At 38.9% G+C, this 20,927-nt stretch overlaps 1 protein-coding gene across 7 annotated transcripts in view; it reads left to right on the top strand.

The window, feature by feature from the left end:
* The window catches only part of ABCB4 (ATP binding cassette subfamily B member 4), a 75,161-nt gene that overhangs the window by 23,232 nt on the left and 31,002 nt on the right, over positions 1-20,927 (top strand). For all 7 annotated transcript variants that reach the window (XM_073809614.1, XM_073809615.1, XM_073809612.1 and 4 more), the window contains 8 exons: positions 380-551; positions 2,648-2,761; positions 3,807-3,917; positions 4,140-4,265; positions 6,704-6,907; positions 7,256-7,426; positions 16,284-16,445; positions 19,225-19,386. In XM_073809614.1, the coding sequence (XP_073665715.1) occupies positions 380-551; positions 2,648-2,761; positions 3,807-3,917; positions 4,140-4,265; positions 6,704-6,907; positions 7,256-7,426; positions 16,284-16,445; positions 19,225-19,386 (1,222 nt within the window). The remainder of the gene's footprint in view (positions 1-379; positions 552-2,647; positions 2,762-3,806; positions 3,918-4,139; positions 4,266-6,703; positions 6,908-7,255; positions 7,427-16,283; positions 16,446-19,224; positions 19,387-20,927) is intronic.

Here is a 20,927-nt window from a genome sequence, read left to right as displayed (position 1 = left end):
CAAATAGTATTTACATTTTGGCGTCATTCCTGGTTGGCTTCGCTTGGTTTCTCTTCTTCCACCTTTGCCTTGACTTGTGATGCTGGCCATGAAGGGATGGTGATGTTCTCCCAGGGATGGGAGTTCAATCCTGGAACAGCTATGGGAACACTGGTAGGACTGGTAGGGACCAAGGGAGATGGGTCCAGGCCAGTAAAGAAAAGGCTCAGATGGGTTCTAGTCCTGGCCGATCCTGAATTGGTTGAGTTCCCAGGAAGCTGGGTCTCACCAGGGCTTTCTTTTATGGCTTTGTGCCTTAAACCTCCAACTATCAAGGAGGTGAATATGGCTCAGATTATGGATTGTTTTCTTATTATGTTTTCCCCTTATTTTCTTGTAGGTATCAGAAACATCTAGAAAATGCCAAAAAGATTGGAATTAAAAAAGCTATTTCGGCGAACATTTCCATGGGCATTGCCTTCCTGTTAATATATGCATCATATGCGCTGGCCTTCTGGTATGGATCCACTCTAGTTATAGCAAAAGAATACACTGTTGGAAATGCAATGACAGTAAGTTGTTTTCCTAATATTTATGAAGAATCTGAAAATGTCGTTTATCCACCTACCTTTTCTTTTCTTTCATTCTCCTCCTTTTTGAAGGATGAGCCATGGTTATAGGCTTTTTTCATTCTGTAAACCTGTGCTCTGTCCTGTGGGTAGAGCTGACCTTGTAGAATACACAGGGCATAACATGTAGATAGACCAATCGAGAAACACATGGAGCATATAAATTTTGAAAAATGGAATGAATTTATGAATGAACAAATATGTAGTGGCGCCACCCTCATTCTGCCTTTGAGTTTCATTATATAAGAAAGTAAACATTATTGTACGTAGGTCATACTATGAGAGAATGTTAAATTTACGTGATATAAAACATCAGCTATCCAAATACAAGATGAAAAGTTATTTTAGTTTCTTTTTCTTTTACAAAATGAAAATATCTTCGTTTTTTGATTATAAAAATATATACTAGTTATACAAAGAATCAGAAGAATTTGAAAAATTAGAAATTACTTAGAATTACTTGTGATCTAATAATCCATATATACTTAATGGTGTATATCTTGGTGTATATCTTGGTGTATATCTTTGGTGTATATCTTCCGGATTCTTTTCTGTATGTGGATTTTGTTTCCTTTCAAAACTGGGATTGTATTATGCATACCTTTTTGTAAACGTTTTATAAACTAGCAACGTATTGTGACCTTCTTTCCATGTCAGCGACGGTCAGGGCAACACGTAACCATTCAACTAGCCATGTTTTAAAACCTGCACTTCCCTATCTTTCTAAACAGAGGACCCCTTGATGATGGCTTAGGGACATTATAAAAATTTATCATTTCAAAATGTTCTCTAGGGTAGTACCTTCAGACTGCATTGACGTTTTGAGGGCTGATTGGCTAGATGAGCTTCCGTCATTGCTGAGTCTGATTTTTCTTCTTTTGGTCTCCTCTCTGGTTGTCAGCTCGGAAGTTCTCCACCTCTCTTTACTTCCTCATTTGCTAAATTTTATGAAGAAAGGAGATTGAATCCTGACTCTGCCATTCACCCTTTGTGATGAGTGTGCCCTCTCTGGCCTGGTCTCCCCATTTCTAGTATGTAGACAGTGACTTCTCCCGAGTAGGGCTACAGAGTGACGCCCGTGATGCAGGGAGCCCAGCGATGCCCTCTGCATAAAGACTGAGAACTCTAGTGCATTGACTTCATAGCATTGCTTTTGGTAGAGACGGCTTTGCTCTCTTACTGGTCTTTCTCTGTATTGCAGGTAGTCCATAGATATTTGAGAGATATTTGAGTTCTGGGTATGTGAAGTGTTACTGTTACCGTCTTCTGAGAAAAGACAAACTATAAGTAGATGTTTCAGCATGCCCAGAGATAAAGGAGTAATTTCTCTTCATTTATGTTTTCTTCAGTTAACGTTTGTTGATAATCTGGATTCCTGAAGCTATAGTGTTGACTCTTCTATATCAATTTGTTTTCCTAGTGAAAAAAATATAAAGGCAGATGTGTTAAGTTTGTGTGCTGTAGTACAGAATAATTGTATATTACTCATTGCACACAGGTGTGATTTAGTGTTTTATAATGTGTGAACTATTATTTTTTATATTAAAAGTCTTACCAAAATATGTATTAATACATAACATAGTACTTTTTAAGGAAAATTTCATGCGGCCAAAATCTGTTTTATCTTGAACATTCTGTGTAATTCCATGAATAGTTAGAGAAAATCATATAGGACTGAAAAATAATACTGATGGAAAATGTTTTCCTCTGGTGGCAATAGCTTCAGAATCAAGGAAGTAGGTTTGAAAAATCTTTCTGACTTTGTCTAAGTCCAGGAGAAGAGCAACAGATAGTTTGGCTAGCTAGACAAAAAATATATATTTTTTTCAAAAAAAATATTTTTGAGATTGAAGAAACCTGTTCATGCAATAAAATGCTATAGTAACCTTCTAAATTTGGCTCTTTTGCCAAAAAAATTTTAAAGGGATAAACCTAATTGCGATCCTTTGGGTAGTGTATATTCCAAACAACTCATATTTGAGATGATGGTGGACTCCAGAATAGGACTTATAACTTTTCCTTGTGTTCTTTTTGCTCAGGTCTTTTTCTCAATCATGATCGGAGCCTTCAGCGTTGGACAGGCTGCTCCCTGTATTGATGCTTTTGCCAATGCAAGAGGAGCAGCATATGCAATCTTTGCTATTATTGATAATGTGAGTCATTTATTATTTTAATGCCGAAAAATTCTTTGAGGTCTGGCTAATTAAATCTGGCTTTCGGTTAAATGTCGTATGAAAGTTTTGCCAAGTGAACAACCTCTCTTTAGTAATGAATGAAATCAAATGCCTCTTACTAATATTTCTGAAAGTTTATCTTTAAATAATCAAATAGCACTGATCTCATTTTGGGAAAGTACATCTGCACTAGTGTGTTATTATTAGAGTTCAAAGCAAAGATGTTTGTCTTCCTAGTTTTCCTCCTTTTCTTTTTCATTTTGTAGCCAGACTAAGAATATTATGATTTGTATACAGGATGAGTGGATGGAAAAGTTACTGGTGGGACCAAAATTGATAGTATGCTTTGCTGTGGGTTGCCCCCTGTCAAAAAAAAAAAAAAAGATCACTGCGCATATGATATAATTTTGAATCAACTATATTGCATAAGTTGTACTGACTGCAGTGAAATAAAGAAGATCATTTTGACATAAGTACGTCACTGCATTTACACAGAGAAAATGCAAACTAGGTAACTGAAATGTGCTTGTTTAATCCAAGCAATTCCTACTTCATTAATCTAAGTCATGAGAAAATTGTTCAGCTTCTGCACATATACAAAATTTACATCGTTCCTAAATAACTTGGCTCTAACCAATTGTTCAGTCTTCTCAACCCAGTCCATTACATTTGTTGTTTAGGAATAAGCTAATTGTCACTAAATGCTGAAATACCTGGATATATCCATGGTAGTATGTTTTTGTTATTGCAGCTGTAGGAATGTGCATGTTTGACCATTTAGAAAATTTATGAGGATATGCCAGAAACTTAAAGGGAAATATCATATAAAATGAAATGAATATATCCTTTATGTACTTTTCAAGAAAAGCCTATTTTCTGAGAAGGAATATTTCCTTAAACACACACCGTCTTCAACTTGAGTTGCCATTCTGGGTCCTATTTTTGGAATTTGCTGAAGCATATTCCTTAAAAATGCAATTGTTTGTCCTATGATGGAACAGTCATTGAATTTTGTTTTATTTAGAATCCTAAAATTGACAGTTTTTCAGAGAGAGGACACAAACCAGATAACATCAAAGGGAATTTGGAGTTCAAAGATGTTCATTTCTGTTATCCAGCTCGACCTGATGTCAAGGTATTGTAAGTAATATTTATAGGAATTCCTAATTCAGACTGATTGTTTAATCATCTTAAAGAATCCATAGTCTCTATTATTTTGATATGTATGTGCTTTTTTCCTTTTGAGATTATATTCCCTTATTTGGTACTTTTTTTCCAAATTTAAAATTGAATCAGATTACTCCCCTTTTAGGCTTTTGTTGTGAAGTGTGTTCTTTTTCTCTCTTTTCCCTCATAGATCTTAAAGGCCCTCAACTTGAAGGTAGAGAGCGGTCAGATGGTGGCCCTGGTTGGGAACAGCGGCTGTGGGAAAAGCACGGTGGTCCAGCTGATACAGAGGCTCTATGACCCCACAGAGGGCATGGTAAGTGGGAAGAGCCATGTTCTCCAAAGTGGGAAGCTGGATACCAATTAGGCCTTTGAAATTGTTTTGTTTTGTTTTGGTTGTTAACAAATTTGCATGTGAATCCAATTTTGGTAAAAAGACTATAGAATTGCAATGCATCTGGATAATGCATTCAAAACCTTGGGCTGTTTTAACAAAAGTATTCAAGATGATAAAAGCCAAAGAAGCTAGACAACACTCTCCTCTGTTCCAACTAAGCTTTTCATAACCCACTAGGTCACTGGAAAATAGTCATCCAAACCACTGGGAGGACTTACTGAGTTTGGTCAAAAATATTCCATATAGCAATTATTAATAACCTTGTGTTCAGGATCACAAGAAATCTTAGGACAGTAATTAAATTCATCAAAGGCGGTTGAGTTTTCTTAATTGTTGGAATATCTGAAGGGGAAAGTGGGTTAGTCTCTAAGAAGCTTCTGGGGACATGGAGAACAGTAATGGCCTAGGGGATATTTTTTTGGCCTTTAAAAATTTTGTTATAAATTCTAACTTATTTATATTTATTGGAGTATAGTTGATTTACAGTTTGTGTTAGTTTCAGGTGTACTGCAAAGCAGAATATATTTTCTGAGAAGAAGACATTCTCTTACATAATCACAAAACAATCATCAAAATCAGTAAATTTGGGCTTCCCTGGTGGCGCAGTGGTTGAGAGTCCGCCTGTCGATGCAGGGGACACGAGGGAACGTGGGTTCGTGCCCCGGTCTGGGAAGATCCCACATGCCGTGGAGCGGCTAGCCCTGTGAGCCATGGCCGCTGAGCCTGTGCGTCTGGAACCTGTCCTCCACAACGGGAAAGGCCACAACAGTGAGAGGCCCGCATACCGCAAAAAAAAAAAAAAAAAAAAAAAAAATCAGTAAATTTAATGTTAATACAATACGAGCCCACAGTATATATTCAAATTTCCTCAACTGCACCAACTTTTGGACGTTGAGTTTACCTGACAATGAAATGTATTATAATTCAACAATAATGAAAACAGAAGTTTACAAGTTACAAAGAAAAACAAAAAAAACCTAAAAAGGCATTGAGATACAACAGAGATTGCAGGAATGAATACAAAGTTTTCTAGGATACACAAATTATTTATTTATTTACTTTAATAAAATTAACAAACCTTCTTTGAAAAATCTGATACACCAAGGAGGAACATAGGTCCATCCTCATTTCCTAAAGCAAACTCTAGGTTGGTTCAAGTGTAAACAGTTTTATTCATTTTTTAAAAAGAACATAGTAAATACTAACCATTGAGGATAAGCATTTGAAAACATCTTATTTTTTAAATTATTATTGGAGTAATACATTTTTTAAAGAAAATACACGTCAGCAGGGGAAAAAGTCTTCAGAAATTCTATAACTCAGAGATATTCACTGTTCACATTGTGATTTGGCAATTTTATTACTGCTGAAATAATAGAAAAAATGCCCAGTGGTACAGTTGACTGATTCAGTTTTTACTTAAATCTCTCCCCATAAAAATCAGTAAAATTATAATAAAAGAAAGCAATAAATTGGAACAAATAATTTATGATATATGTGGGAAAATTATTATCACTATTTTAGAAATTAATATGAATCTATCATAGGATATGAACATGCAAATCTTTCGAGAATAAATGTAGATTTGTAAAAAGTTTAAAGAAATGTTCAACCTCACTTATAATTGTATATGAATTAAAATAAATATAAGCTACCACCACACACTTATTAATTAGAAAAGACATTAAAATGATAAAAGCTAATAAATTACAATGAAGCAGATATATATTTATATATTCCTGCTGACATTGTAAATTATTAAAAATCTTTTTAGAGGGTTGTTTATTCAACCTTTATTCAGCAAATAATAAATGCCCAACATATGCCAGTCATTGTATAAGTTAAGCAATTGTTATCGGAGAAGAAAAAATAAATCATATGCTTCGGCCTGGTATTTCTGTGCTTTTATAATGATTGTCCTTCAGTGTTCCTTGAAGGAAGCCAGATATTCAGCAGGTGGGAAATGCTGAAGTAAATTATGGTATATTACTTACAGTAAAACATCATAATGCCATCAAAATGATATGTAGACTAGGTAGGTAAAGGGACATTTTTATTCAGATTTAGTAATGGTAAGCAAAAATAATAGTTATGCCAAAAATGTATAACCGAATATATAATCACTTATGGAGAATAATCCATCCATAAAAAAACTGTATGTGTAAGATAATAAATATCAAAAGAGAGAATACACTTTTTATTTTTAGTCTTCCACATTGCTTTATTTCCAATTCTCATTTCTAACCACTGAAATAAGTTAAATATTAGCTAAGGCTTTTTGGGTAACAAATTAGAGTCTTGATGCTTTATACATCAGAAGGTTTAAAATATTCAATGGAAGTATTTTGTTTTTTCAGATTACCATCGATGGGCAGGATATTAGGATGTTTAACGTAAGGTATCTGAGGGAAATAATTGGAGTGGTGAGTCAGGAGCCGGTGCTGTTTTCTACCACCATTGCTGAAAATATTCGTTATGGCCGTGGAAATGTAACAATGGATGAAATAAAGAAAGCTGTCAAGGAAGCCAATGCCTATGAGTTTATCATGAAACTACCACAGGTAAAGCCTCTGTTAATGTAGTTGCCCTCGAAATGAGAATTTCAACTCATGTGAGTTCTTTCTTCAGAGGTTAAGCTAATAATGTTTGAGGTACAAGGTTGTCCAACTCTGCTAGGTAAGTCCCTTGAATTATCCAGTTGGAGCGTATAGCTTGGTACATGAAACATACAAAATTTTATACAGAGTATGTTAGTAGTTTGTCAGAATTCGATATTATTTATTTTATTATAATTTGTGACTCATTACGATGGTCAAAATGAAGCTCCCTGATGGCTTCATGAATTTCTAGGCTCCATAGCTTTTTCTAGTTGAAATACTTCAAGAGCTCCACCATGCTTTCTCTTGTAGAAATTTGACACCCTGGTTGGAGAGAGAGGGGCCCAGCTGAGTGGTGGACAGAAGCAGAGAATCGCCATCGCTCGGGCTCTGGTTCGCAACCCCAAGATCCTGCTGCTGGATGAGGCCACCTCAGCGCTGGACACTGAGAGCGAAGCTGAGGTACAGGCAGCTTTGGATAAGGTCAGTGGACCCTAAACACCTGAAGGCCAGCCAGTTGAAACTTTATTGAAAATTCTTGCCAATGCTTTGCGAGTCTAGGTTGAAAAACATAAACATAAGAGCAAATGAAGCTCTCCCGTGGGGCTTTCTTGGTTTCTCCTTTCTGTCAAGGCGCACTGCAGAGAGAGGTGGGCAGCCCATTAACTGGCTTGCTTTGACCAAGGTGCAGTGAGCCCTAATCCAAACCTGTGCAGTGAGCCGCTTAGCTTTGTTTTTTTTCTTGCACATAGGCTAGGGCTTTGATCAAAAGTAGTTGTGGTAAAATGTACAAAGAAAAATCTGGTTACTTACGCAGTGGTCCAGCTGAAAAGCAGTTCAAATATTTGCCTTATTTTGTAGGCAGTACATCGTCTTTATCTATTCATGAAAATGAATGGATGCTTTTCTGGAAATAAAGTTCAACTTGCATGTTTTTCTAAGCATATAAATAAGCAACACTTTTTTTTTTTTTATTTACTTATTTTTGGCTGTGTTGGGTCTTCCTGTCTGTGCAAGGGCTTCCTCTAGTTGCGGTGAGCGGGGGCCACTCTTCATCGCGGTGTGCGGGCCTCTCACTATCGCGGCCTCTCTTGTTGCGGAGCACAGGCTCCAGATGCGCAGGCTCAGTAGTTGTGGCTCACGGGCCCAGTTGCTCCGCGGCATGTGGGAATCTTCCCAGCCCAGGGCTCGAACCTGTGTCCCCTGCACTGGCAGGCAGATTCTCAACCACAATAAGCAACACTTTTTAAGGCTGCTGAGCTCATGGGCATGGCTCAGAGTTTCTAAATTTCTCACTGTTATCTTTACTAAACTAAAGCTTCAAAGGAAGAACCTTATCTTGGGACACTTTCAAGGTCAGTGCTGAAGTCATCTGTAATAACAACACAGTATTAAAACCAGAGTCAGATGACGTCATGTAAATGGGTTTCAAACACATAAACATCATAAATATATTTGAGTTGAGAAAGTTTAGTAATTAAATGTGCAAGTTACTTAGTCTATCCAAACTGCCTCTTGAAATTTTATTTTTTTGAATTGACCTATTTTATTTTGTTTTACTTTTTGATTTTTATTGAAATATAGTTGATTTACAATGTTGTGTTAGTTTCAGGTATACAGCAAAGTGACTCAGTTATACATAGTATCTATCGTCTTGATATTTTACACATGAACAGTATGAACCTTATTTTCTCAGGAAAATTTATACCTGAATCCTAAGTAAACACAGTTGCCTTGTGTGCTGTAAACTGTAGTTAATTCATGCTTCCTGGTTTATCAGGTTAATATTTTGGCTTATTTTATATAATGTAATTTAATAATTAATGAAAGATTATGATAATTATTCCTCACAAATTTATATCTCAATTACATTGCTTTCATGTATATTAAGTCTCAATATTAAGGAAACAAAATATAATACATAGGAGAATTGTATTTGCTTAGTTAATTAGAAGTGACTTAAATGAAGAAATCATAAAAATAAATACATGCATAAATTAAACAATTAATTTTAACTCAAAACACATAAATGGTCATTCATGTGTCAATATAGACTTTTTAGCATAAAGTTAGGTGGGATAAGAGAGATATTTATGTGGAAAAAAAAAGTCCTATTCAGCCCTAGGACCCATGTCCCAATACTTTGTAGGATACAGACATTCAATATGTTAGCCCTTGCTGTGCTAAATGAACAGAATTACTGGAGATGTTGCTTTTCATGATATGAATTCTGTCAGCAAAAATTATAGCCTTGCAAGTTTTAATTCATATTTGGACAGGTTACTTCATTCAGTTTTAGCAATTTGTGTTCTGTAGGATTATGGCCCACTCCTCAGTTGATAACCTTTTACATATTGACTTTAAAAATAGCTGACAGGGCTTCCCTGGTGGCGCAGTGGTTGAGAGTCCGCCTGCCGATGCAGGGGACACGGGTTCGTGCCCTGGTCCGGGAGGATCCCACATGCCGCGGAGCGGCTGGGCCCGTGTGCCATGGCCGGCTGAGCCTGCGCGTCCGGAGCCTGTGCTCTGCAACAGGGGAGGCCACAACAGTGAGAGGCCCGCGTACCGCAAAAAAAAAAAAAAAAAAAAAAAATAGCTGACAAATCACTCACAGTTCTTTTAAATCTCCAAGAAAAGCCATTAGCAGCTTGGGGTGGTGCTTAAGGGCACCGGTTGTGGTGCCAGGCAGGCTGAGGTGGGAGTCCTCTAAGCCTGAGATATTGCAGAAGTAATTGGGGTGGGGGGAAGGGGGAGAAATAATGTCATAGGATGATTGAATAGATTAAATGAGATACTGCATGTAAAGTTCTCAGCACATACCTTGCCCATGAGAAACAATGCAATTATTATGGTCATTACCATTACCATGATTATTATTCCTTTTATTGATTGCTGAATCAGTTACCTATTGCTGCATAACAAACCCAAATTCAGGCTTAAAGCAATACTTCTGTAGATTGGCTGGGTGGATCTTCTGCTATTTTTACCTGAGCACATATATGGCTGTATTTACCTGGAGGGTTGACTTAGCTAAAACGGTCCAAGATGGCCTCACTCACGTGCTGGCTGTTGGTTGGGCATCTCATACTCATGCTTGTACTCACTCATACAATAGGCTAACCCAGCTTCTTTACACAGAAGTCTCAGGCCAGTGTATCTAGAGGCAGAAGCTATAAGACGTCTAGAGGCTTAGACTCCAGAACTCACACAATGTCACTTTCACCACATTCTATTGGTCACAGAAAGTCACAAGGCTAGCCCAGATTGAAGGAGTGAGGAAATAGATTCTGTTTCTTGATGGGTGAGCTGTAAAGGATCTATGACCGTATTTAATCTTCCACAGCACACTCTCTGCCACAATTATTTACATTTCTCCCAAGTGCAAAATAAATCCACCTCTTCCCAAGACCCTCAAAATTTTCATACAGTCATGAGATCAGGCTCAAAGTCAGTACCTGAAGATGTGTATGTGGTCCAGATATGGATGAGATTCTTCATGTTAAGCTCATCCTTATCCAGAGGACTATGAACTAAAGAGACGTTATCTTCCACACATATACCCACCATGTAATGGTGAGGCAGGGACAGGCTAATTATAACACACACTCCTATTCAAAAAGGAAAACAGGAAGCACATAGCAGTTACTGCTCCATAGCAATTTTGAAATGCAGTCAGATGCATGTTGCCAATTACTCCACTGCTCCAAGGAAAGGAAACGTTCCTTGATTAAGGCTCAATTCTACCCTTAGTAGAATGGGTTCCCTAGTGCACTTTTTCTGCTTGGTTTGGGGCTCCAACCTCTGGGCTCTCAGATTCTCCCTCTGAGAGCTCTTTCTTTTCCCATAAGAAAGGGCCCATGTCTGCAGCTGAGTAACTTTCTCAGCATACTTTCTGCTCATAGAAATTTGAGACCCAGAGGCCTCTTTACATTTTTAATTTTCTCAGTCTCTTTTAGTCCAAGCTGATGGACTCTCTTAAAGACTTTGTGAGTTTGCTTAGAATTTGACTGTAGTTTGCTTAAGCCCCAAAAGTTACATCTTTAATTTTTGGGGGGTCAAGCCTCTCTCTACTTTGGGCTGTATATGAAGCTGCCATTAGAAAACCCTTTAGAGCCTTAGAAGCCCTTTTATGTAGCAGAGAGTGTCTACTAGAATTTGCCATAAATTTTTCAGAGATTTTAACAAAAAAATCTTACACCTACACCCTGATTTGATCTTTGGTCTCATTTGATTGGATGATTAACAATTCATTTTCCAACCCAGCAAGTACTGCCTCTTCTTTGTAGCTTCTAAATTCACCTTGCAAACCAAATGGCTTCTTCTTTAGCTCATCATTTTCTTCTCATACCTTATCATATACAGCCTGGCACTTTCAACATTCTGTTTAGAGATCTCTGGAATCTCCTCAGCCAGATGTACAAGTTCATTAGATAAAATATCTTTCTTCCAAGTTACTACAGGGAACAATTTTTCCAGTTATTCTAAGGTTACATAACACAGGTCACTGTCTTTCCAGCCTCCAGTAGCAATTTCCTTACTTTTCTTCCAGTCTCCACTAACAGTATCATCACCTCCCTTCTAGCCACTGCCTGCCACTCAGATCCCAGTCCCAAAGCCAATGTCACATGTTTTAGGGTTTTGTTACAGTAGCATCCCAGTCTAACTATCAATTTCCATATCAGTTGCTTTAATCCAGCACTTAGTGGGTTGGCTGCTGTGATTCCTCTATTGGTTTTGCCTAGTCTCCCCAGGCAGCTACACTCAGCTCAGGGTCATCTGGGCTGGAATGTTCAAGATGGCCTCCTTCATGTGCCTAGAAATTGGTGATGGCTGTTGCCTGAGGCAGCTTTATTCTCCTCACGTAGGCTTCTCATCCTCAAGTAGACCAGACAAGTTTCCTTTCCAGGTAGCTTTCAAAGATGGCAAACACACAAGCTGTAAGGCCTCTTGAAGTCTATGCTTCAGAAATTGCACAAGCATTAATTCCTTCATATTGTTTGGTCAAAGCAAGTCACAAGGACTGCCCAGATTCGATGAGGTGGAAGAATAGACTCCACCTCTGAAAGGGAGCAGCTGCAAAGCGTTAGTGACCATGTTTTATCTACCGTAGTTGCTGCAGGTAGTTTATAATCTACCCAATTGACTCCATACATTGCAAGATAACTAAACCGATGTATTTTGCAGACTATAAACTGTGTCTTTAAAAGGGAAATCCTTCATTACTGTACTCCCCCCAGTGATACTAGTCAGTCAGTTGGCTGGTCCATCTATTTATATACCAGCTCTCTTTTAACAATGAAAAGTTGAATTTTATAATTAATTATTTTTCCTCCGAGGAGCATAAGGATATACTACTATTATAGTTATTGTTTTTCCTCCCTTATTACCTAGCCTGGAAGAATAATATTTTCCTTTTGTGGATCCTTCATACATTTATCAATACCTCTTGTGGCACCAAGTTATTGTAGTTAGCTACTTATTTATATGCCTCCTCTGTCTTAGAAAGAATAGACCCCCAAAAGGCAGAATTAATAAATGGTTCATGTTTGTGTCTCTATAGCACCTACTCCAGTGCCTTGCCCATAGTAAAGCCTAAATAAATTTTTACTGAATTGATTACCATGGCCAAGCTCATTGAGATAATACATGTCTACATTAAAAAAATTACTAATGACCATTTCTGCTTTTGACTCAATAGATAGCAGCTGTTCATCAAAATAAATAATAGGTTTTTCCAATATAAGGTCTTAAAGAAGAACAGAAAAGCAGACTTGATATTTTGATTTTTTAAAGAAAGTCAATAATCACAAAGTTTTATACCTACACACACTCTCCTACTCATAGTGTTTCCATACTGGAGGGGCAAGAAAAGAACCAGAGTAGTGATTTAATGAAATGATTGCCAAAAGTTTCATTTTATGCTTTTTTTTCAGAAGTTCCAGAAAGGCTCATGGAATAGTACTTCCTTTGTTTGGGCCTGCCTTTCATTCCTACACACCCAAAATTAGTAGAAGTTCCAAATTTCTTAATAGTTGGTGTCCTTGAATCTAGGGTATTTATTTGCCAATGTTTTGTCATCACTGGGGTGTTTGAAAATAGCCCTTTGTGTCAGATCTCTACTCTGGCCAAAGAATCTCGGTCAAGGGTGACAGTTGCTAATTTTGAAATTAGCAACTTTGCACACTTTGTTTCTCCTGCACACCAGTCATTTACTCACAAGTCTGACTCCGATTCCTCTGTTTTTTTTAAGTTGATATAGCATCAACCTATTATTATCATAATGATAACCCAGTCACTGTCAGCAGTTTACTCATCACTGTTAGTATCATGAATATAATTAGGTTGATCAAAGTATTTCCTCTCTTCCTTATCATACACGGACAAAGCCATGCAGCTTCCATATCAGTAAATCAGTAAATATTTATGAATGTTTCTTTGGGGCCCATATGCTAAAAATCAAAGAACCGTCTTAAATGTTGTCCAGTAGTTATGCTCTAGTCTCTCTCTCTTTATGATGTAACTCTTTTATATTTATTTAAACACAATTGATTCATCTGGTTATTTTAGAGTAAGGAGTGAAGAAGAAAGACCACATTATTTTTTTCCAGGTGGCTACAAAATTGGCTCCATAGTCCACCTTCTGTTTACAGAGAGACAAAGCATATTTATTCATACTATCATACTAATTCTTAAATGTTTCATGTCTATTTCTAGACTGTCTATATGGTTCTGTTGATCAAATTGTCTTTTCACGTGATAGCTTCCCCCAGACTTTACTATTTTAATTGCTGTAGCTTTTTTTTTGTTTTAATTCATTTATTTAATTTATTTATTTTTGGTTGCATTGGGTTTTTGTTGCTGCCTGCGGGCTTTTTCCAGTTGTGGTGAGCGGGGGGGGCTACTCTTCATTGCGGTGCGTGGGCTTCTCATTGTGGTGGCTTCTCTTGTTGTGGAGCACGAGCTCTAGGCGCGCGGGCTGAGTAGTTATGGCTCATGGACTCTAGAGCGCGGGCTCAGTAGTTGTGGTGCACGGGCTTAGTTGCTCCGCGGCATGTGGGATCTTCCCGGACCAGGGCTCGAACCCGTGTGCCCTGCGTTGGCAGGCGGATACTTAACCACTGCGCCACCAGGGAAGCCCTAATCGCTGTAGCTTTTTATGTTTTAGTATCTGGTGGAGCTATTACCCAGATACTCATTAACTTTTTCAGAATTTTCTTGGATGCTCTTTTTAAAAAAGTTGAGATATAATTCAGATACCATAAAGTTCACCCTTTTAAAATGCACAATTCATTGGTTTTTTCAGTACAGTCACGAGATTTTGCAACCATCAGCACAGTCTCACTGCAGAATATTTTCATCATCCTGAAAGGAAACTTTGTACCGATTAGCAGTCCCTCTCCATTCCACCCTCACCCTTGCTCTTGGCAACCAATAATCTGCTTTCTCTCTCTGTGGATTTGCCCATTCTGGACATTTTATATAAATAGAATCACACGAGGCATGGTCTCCTGTGACTGGCTTCTTTCACTTAGCATAATGTTTTCAAGGTTCATCCATATTGAAACACGCATCAGAATCTCACTCCTTTTTCTGGCCCATTATTCCATTGTATGGATATACCACCTTGCATTTAGCTTTTGATCAACTGATGAACATTTGGATTTGTTCTCACTTTTTGGCTATTATAAATCTAGCCTTTTTTTTTTAACATCTTTATTAGAGTATAATTGCTTTACAGTGTTGTGTTAGTTTCTGCTGTGTGACAAAGTGAATCAGCTATATGCACACGTATATCCCCATATCCCCTCCCTCTTGCGTCTCCCTCCCACCCTCCCTATCCCATCCCTCTAGGTGGTCGCAAAGCACGGAGCTGATCTCCCTGTGCCATGCAGCTGCTTCCCACTAGCTATCTATTTTACATCTGGCAGTGTATATATGTCAATGCTACTCTCTTACTTCATCCCAGCTTACCCTTCCCCCTCCCCGTGGCCTCAAGTCCATTCTCTACGTCTGTGTCTTTATTCCTGTCCTGCCCCTAGGTTCATCAGAACCTTTTTTTTCTTTTTTTAGGTTCCATATATATGTGTTAGCATATGGTGTTTGTTTTTCTCTTTCTGACTTACTTCACTCTGTATGACAGACTCTAGGTCCATTCGCCTCACTACAGATAACTCAATCTCGTTTCTTTTTATGGCTGAGTAGTATTCCATTGTATATATGTGCCACATCTTCTTTATCCATTCATCTGTCGATGGGCACTTAGGCTGCTTCCATGTCCTGGCTATTGTAAATAGAGCTGCAGTGAACATTGTGGTACATGACTCTTTTTGAATTATGGTTTTCTCAGGGTATATGCCCAGTATTGGGATTGCTGGATCCTATGGTGGCTCTATTTTTAGTTTTTTAAGGAACCTCCATACTGTTCTCCATAGTGGCTGTATCCATTTATATTTCCACCAACAGTGCAAGAGGGTTCCCTTTTCTCCACACCCTCTCCAGCATTTACTGTTCGTAGATTTTTTGATGATTAGCCTCTCATTTCTATCTTTTTAACTACTTAGGTGACTTTGGCTGTACTCTAGTAACCATCCTAAGGATGTGGCTTTATTGCCTCAGAGTAGGAGTGGTCTTAAGAAGTGGTTAGTCTTGATAGGGCTAATGAGTATTAAAAAACAATAGCCATTGTTAATGACATAACATGAAGAGTTTGATGGGCATTTTGTTCATACACCCACCAAGCCAATGACATGTGAGTTCAGGGAGCTACTTAGGGGGGTGATTTGTAGATTTCAGCATCTGTAAAAATCACCTGAAGCACTTGTTAAAAATCATAGTTAATGGCCCCACTCCAGAGTTTGGAATTCAGATGGTCTTTGAACCATGATGTGAACCATCCATATCCCAGGGTATGTTTTCACCTAAGCTGCCTGCATGTGGTCCATTAGAATTACAGTCAAAATCAGGCACTACAGAAGTGCTCTGGAGAAGACTGTATGTGGCAACAGCTTCTGAACATGCTTCTGCTAAAGTCTCTCGCTTATCCTATAACTCAGAACGAGGGCTCCTCACACAGGTATGAAAACATTTGAGAAGGGCTGTAGACCTCCAGAGTTATCCATCCTCATCCTGCAGGGACTGGCCTCCTGTCTGGTCCAGAACTTAAGTCTCCTTTTAGCCATTCACAGGTGAGTGATGCCTTTGTGGCCTAATCACCCGGGGATGGTGAGCTGCTCTTGCATCATCCGCAAACACCTCCATCCAAGTGCTTAACTGTGTGTAAATTGACAGTGCGGGACATCGTAACCCTCCTGCCTTACATGTTTGTCCTTCTCCCCTTTAGGCCAGGGAAGGCCGGACCACCATAGTGATAGCACACCGATTGTCTACAATCCGAAATGCAGATGTCATTGCTGGGTTTGAGGATGGAGTCATTGTGGAGCAAGGAAGCCACAAAGAACTAATGAAGAAGGAAGGAGTGTACTTCAGGCTTGTTAACATGCAGGTATCTGCTTCCTGGGAAGTTTTTCTGCTGTCTTCTCCTCAATATAGTATTCTTTATTTTGTTTATTAAAATATCACGTAGCTAATGCCATGTTGGGAAATAAGAAGTTTTCAGGAAGATGCCTAAAATATACATCTGAGGCTTTAATTCAGAGTCGTTGAAAGAACCTCTAAAGAGAAAGGTGAGGGGGGAGGAAAATAAAGGAAAATGCCCAAAATGTTTTCAACTTACTCTTTAGGACAGAGATTCTTAATCGCCTGGGGAATGGACTTCTTGAGCAACTTTGCAAAATAAATAACCTAAAAATGTGTTACTCTGTAAACATGATTCTTATATTTGTAAAAGTATATACGTTTGCTTTGATATAACTGTAACTAGTATGTACATAATTTTGTTCTTTTTCTTCACATTTCAGATGCACATCACCCAGATCCTATCATTTTAATGGGTCCTCAGCATCTTTTCACATGTTCCTTAGCTGTTTGTCTATTTTCCTCTGTGAAAGCGTCTGTTCCTGTATTAGGCTGTTTCCTGTTGAGTTGTTCATGATATTCTTATTCATTTATAAGAACACCTTGCATAAAAAGGAAATACACATTTCTCTTGCGTGTATTGGAAGTATTTTTCCTGCTTTGTTCTCTCAACTTCACTTTGTTGTTTGGTTGGCTGCCATAAAAAAAGCTTTAAAATTGTATGTGATTAGATTATCATTTTTCCTCTCCATGTCTTCAGGATTTGGGGTTGTTCTTAGGATATTCACCCATATTTCCTTTCAACATTTATTGTTTTATTTTTTATGGTTGAATATTTGAGGCAGCTGAAGTATATCCAGGCGTAGGAAATAAGGGCTATTGGTTTCATATATACTTTTTATCAACTGGTGAAAAGTGGCCATCTTGGCTTTGGAGCTCAATGACCTCACCTCCCAGTAAATGAGGGCTTTAGGTGAGGCACAGAAAAGTATATTATGAGATAGAGAGAGGGATTATGCATTTGGTCATAGAAGAAGTCTAAAATCAGAATGGGCTTACTGGAAGAACTGTCTGTTGAGATAGCATGGACAAGATGACAAAAGGAGAAAAAGATAAGAAAAGGATTGATGAGAAGCGGTTCAGTTTGACTTGCCATGTGCTAGAATTTGGGGGAGCCAGGCTCGAGCATGTGGTGGGGAACGGTGGAAGATTGTTGAGCTGGGGTGTGATTTGAGCAGGACTGCCCTTCAGGAAAGTGACTCTGATAGCAGTGTGGTAGTGGATGGAAGTGAGGATGTGGGGACCAGTTACAAGACTAAGTCTCTAAGCTAGGTTGTTTTTTTTGTTTTTTAATAAATCTATCTACTTATTTATTTTTGGCTACGTTGGGTCTTTGTTGCGGTGCACGGGCTTCTCATTGCGGTGGCTTCTCTTGTTGCAGAGCGTGAGCTCTAGGCACGCGGGCTTCTGTAGTTGTGGGTCATAGGCTCTAGAGCGCAGTCTCAGTAGTTGTAGCGCACAGGCTTAGCCACTCCGCGGCATGTGGGATCTTCCCGGAGCAGGGACCGAACGCGTGTCCCCTGCATTGGCAGGTGGATTCTTAACCACTGCGCCACCAGGGAAGTCCCACTAGGTTGGCTTTTGCTGGGAGATGGTATGAAACCGTTCCAGTGGGAAACAAGGAAGTCCACCAAGCAGAGCGTACCTTCAGTGGGGTTCAAGGCACAAGGGCAATAATCTGTCAGGTGCTGAAACACAACTGGAAAGTAGGATCAGATTAGATCCAGAGCTCAAGGCAGACAGCCTCTGTGGGTACAGTAAGGCACTAGCCAGATAATTGGGTTTGGGGACAGGACCTGAAGGGAAAAAGACAATAGCACAAGAGCTGAGGTCCTGGACAAAGCATTAAGATGTGGACTCAGACATGGCGGAAGCAAACAGAGAACAAAGTTAGACTCCAGGAAGGTTGGGTTGATATTCCCTCATCTAGCGTTGAGCTAAAGGCCCTTAAATTATCCCGCTCCCTGACCCTTTAAGGAGAGAGTTGATCCCAAAGTGGGCAATGAGGCTGAACCTGCAGGACTGTTCCCCTGGGGTGACGTGTGGATGCATCTCTGCAGGACTCTGAGGAAGAAACATGATGGTACTCAGCCAGATTAACAGCCTCCCTCGGGCAGTGACCAGCTTTTCCTTGTTTATAAAAATGAGCCCTGGGGGCTTCCCTGGTGGCGCAGTGGTTGAGAGTCCGCCTGCCGATGCAGGGGACACGGGTTCGTGCCCCGGTCCGGGAAGATCCCACATGCCGCAGAACGGCTGGGCCCGTGAGCCATGGCCGCTGAGCCTGCGCGTCCAGAGCCTGTGCTCCATAACGGGAGAGGCCACAACAGTGAGAGGCCTGCGTACCGCAAAAAAAAAAAAAAAAAAAAAAAAAAAGGAGCCCTGGGTAATGTTTCTGTTTATTCTTCTGCCCTGTGGTGGTCTCTAACTTGTTCTCTGGATCCTGGCGTATTGAGGAAATTCCCCGTTACCTGCTGGATAATGAAAACTTTGCCTTTTAATTTTTAGAGAATATTTTTATATTCCAGGTTTCACATTGAATTTAACCTTTCTGTCCTTTGTAACCTCTTTTACTTCCACGTGTTGATATACTTCTTGACACTTTGCAGCTAACTTTGAGAAGCTGTGACGGAATCTGAAAGTCTTGACACGTGATATTCAAATGGCTGTATGGTTCTAAACTTGGTTCTAAACTTACATCCGTCTGGACACAGGCACACACACAATTCAATGTTTTGTTCTTCTTTTAGACATTAGGAAGCCAGATCCAGCCAGAAGAATTTAAAGTTGCACGAACTGATGAAAACCCTGCCATGGGTTTGGCTCGTCCCATAGTCAGGAGTTCTTTTCATAAAAGCCTGAGGAATTCGCGAAAGTATCAGAATGCCTTTGATGTGGAAACCATTGAACTTGTGAGTTGTTTTTCACTTAAATCTTTAGTTGCTTAGTTTTGCTGTTGAAATTCTTAGTCTTGCAAGTATATTGCAGGCACAGAGGATTCCTGCCATGAGCCATACTCTTCTTAAAAAAGGGAAATATCAAATTTTAAATGTATTTGTCAAAAATTGAAATCAATTCCAATTAAAATTGGATTTCCAATGAAAAAAGATCCAAAAACATAGTCTTTGTGCTTAGATGCTTAAAATTAAAACTAGATATTCCACTTATTTTTGAGGTCCAGAGATAAATAAGGCTGGTCTAAAGTAAGAGGCCCTGATATTTGCATGCTCTAGTAGGTAGGATTACTTTTGATTTCTGTGCTAGGAAACTCAGATTAATATCAGTTTAAGAAAAATAAGAGGTTTTATTTCTCTTTCACATAAAAAAATCTTAAAGGTGAGAAACCCAGGGCTAGAATGGTGACTCTGCCATGGTTACCATGGATTCAGGTTCCTTTCATATTTATCCTCACTATCCTGGCATGTAGCTTCCATTCTCAATGATCGAAAATGGCTCCTGAAGCTCCAGCCATCACATCTGTGTTCCAAGGAGCAAGAAGAAGCAAAGATTTTCCATAAGTCCAATACAGTACTTTTATTTATATGTCACTGGCCATAACTTAATCACATGGCGCTACTTAGCTACAAGGAAGGGTAGATAACTGAATCTTTTTGCTATATGCATTGCTACTCTGAATAAGATTGGAATTCTCTTACTAAGACAAAGGAGAATAACCAGAAATAGCCAAAGTGTACATTCTTTAACGTTTCTCACCTGAAGACTTGGGGTGTTATTAATTCAAGTTAACAGAAGCCTTTATAATATTGATAAAAAGGGAATCCATTCCAAGAAAAGATATTTTATGGTTTTAAGAAATGGTTTGAGAATACCTTTTGATGTTATTTACTGATAAAAGCTGAGTTTATTTTTACTTTTGTGTTGGCCTGAAGACACTAATCCTACCAAGAATTCACTGCATCTGTTTTTCTCTGCCCACAATGTTATTGACTGCAGAGATTACGAGGGCTGTCTCAGAGGTCTCAATCTTGGTGTATTTATGGAAAGAGAATAACAATTGAATTATTGTGGAGCTGCATTATCATCCATAAGATAAACAGTTTCCCCCTTTTTGGCTATGGAAGTATTTACTTCTCATTTCCTCATTTATCTGGACAGTTATGCTGCTAAATCTTGAGAGTCTGGTATTTTAGAGGAGCCCTTCTCTTGGAGAAATGCACAGAGAAGAGTGGGAGTCAGAAAATGCCACACCAACAAGACTGTCCTAAGTGCTATCATAGAGGGATAAACAATGTGCCCAAGGAGCGGGGGAAATTAAGTCTGATCAGAAGGGCCTGGAAGACCTGTTGGCGTGTGAAGAGCAGCCTCAGCTCGTTTAACAGGCTGGAGACCAGGGCTACACGATGTTAACTAGGGAGGAAAAAAACACCCTAAAATGCAGAGAAAATGGGTGGCTTGAAAGAAGAGGGCTGAATAGAAACTACTCCCATGTTCT

This window comes from Tursiops truncatus, chromosome 9 (genome assembly GCF_011762595.2).
Source record: "Tursiops truncatus isolate mTurTru1 chromosome 9, mTurTru1.mat.Y, whole genome shotgun sequence".
NCBI classification, from domain to species: domain Eukaryota; kingdom Metazoa; phylum Chordata; class Mammalia; order Artiodactyla; family Delphinidae; genus Tursiops; species Tursiops truncatus.
The sequence above is the reverse complement of the archived record's forward strand: the minus strand, read 5'-3'. Positions and strand labels throughout refer to the sequence as shown.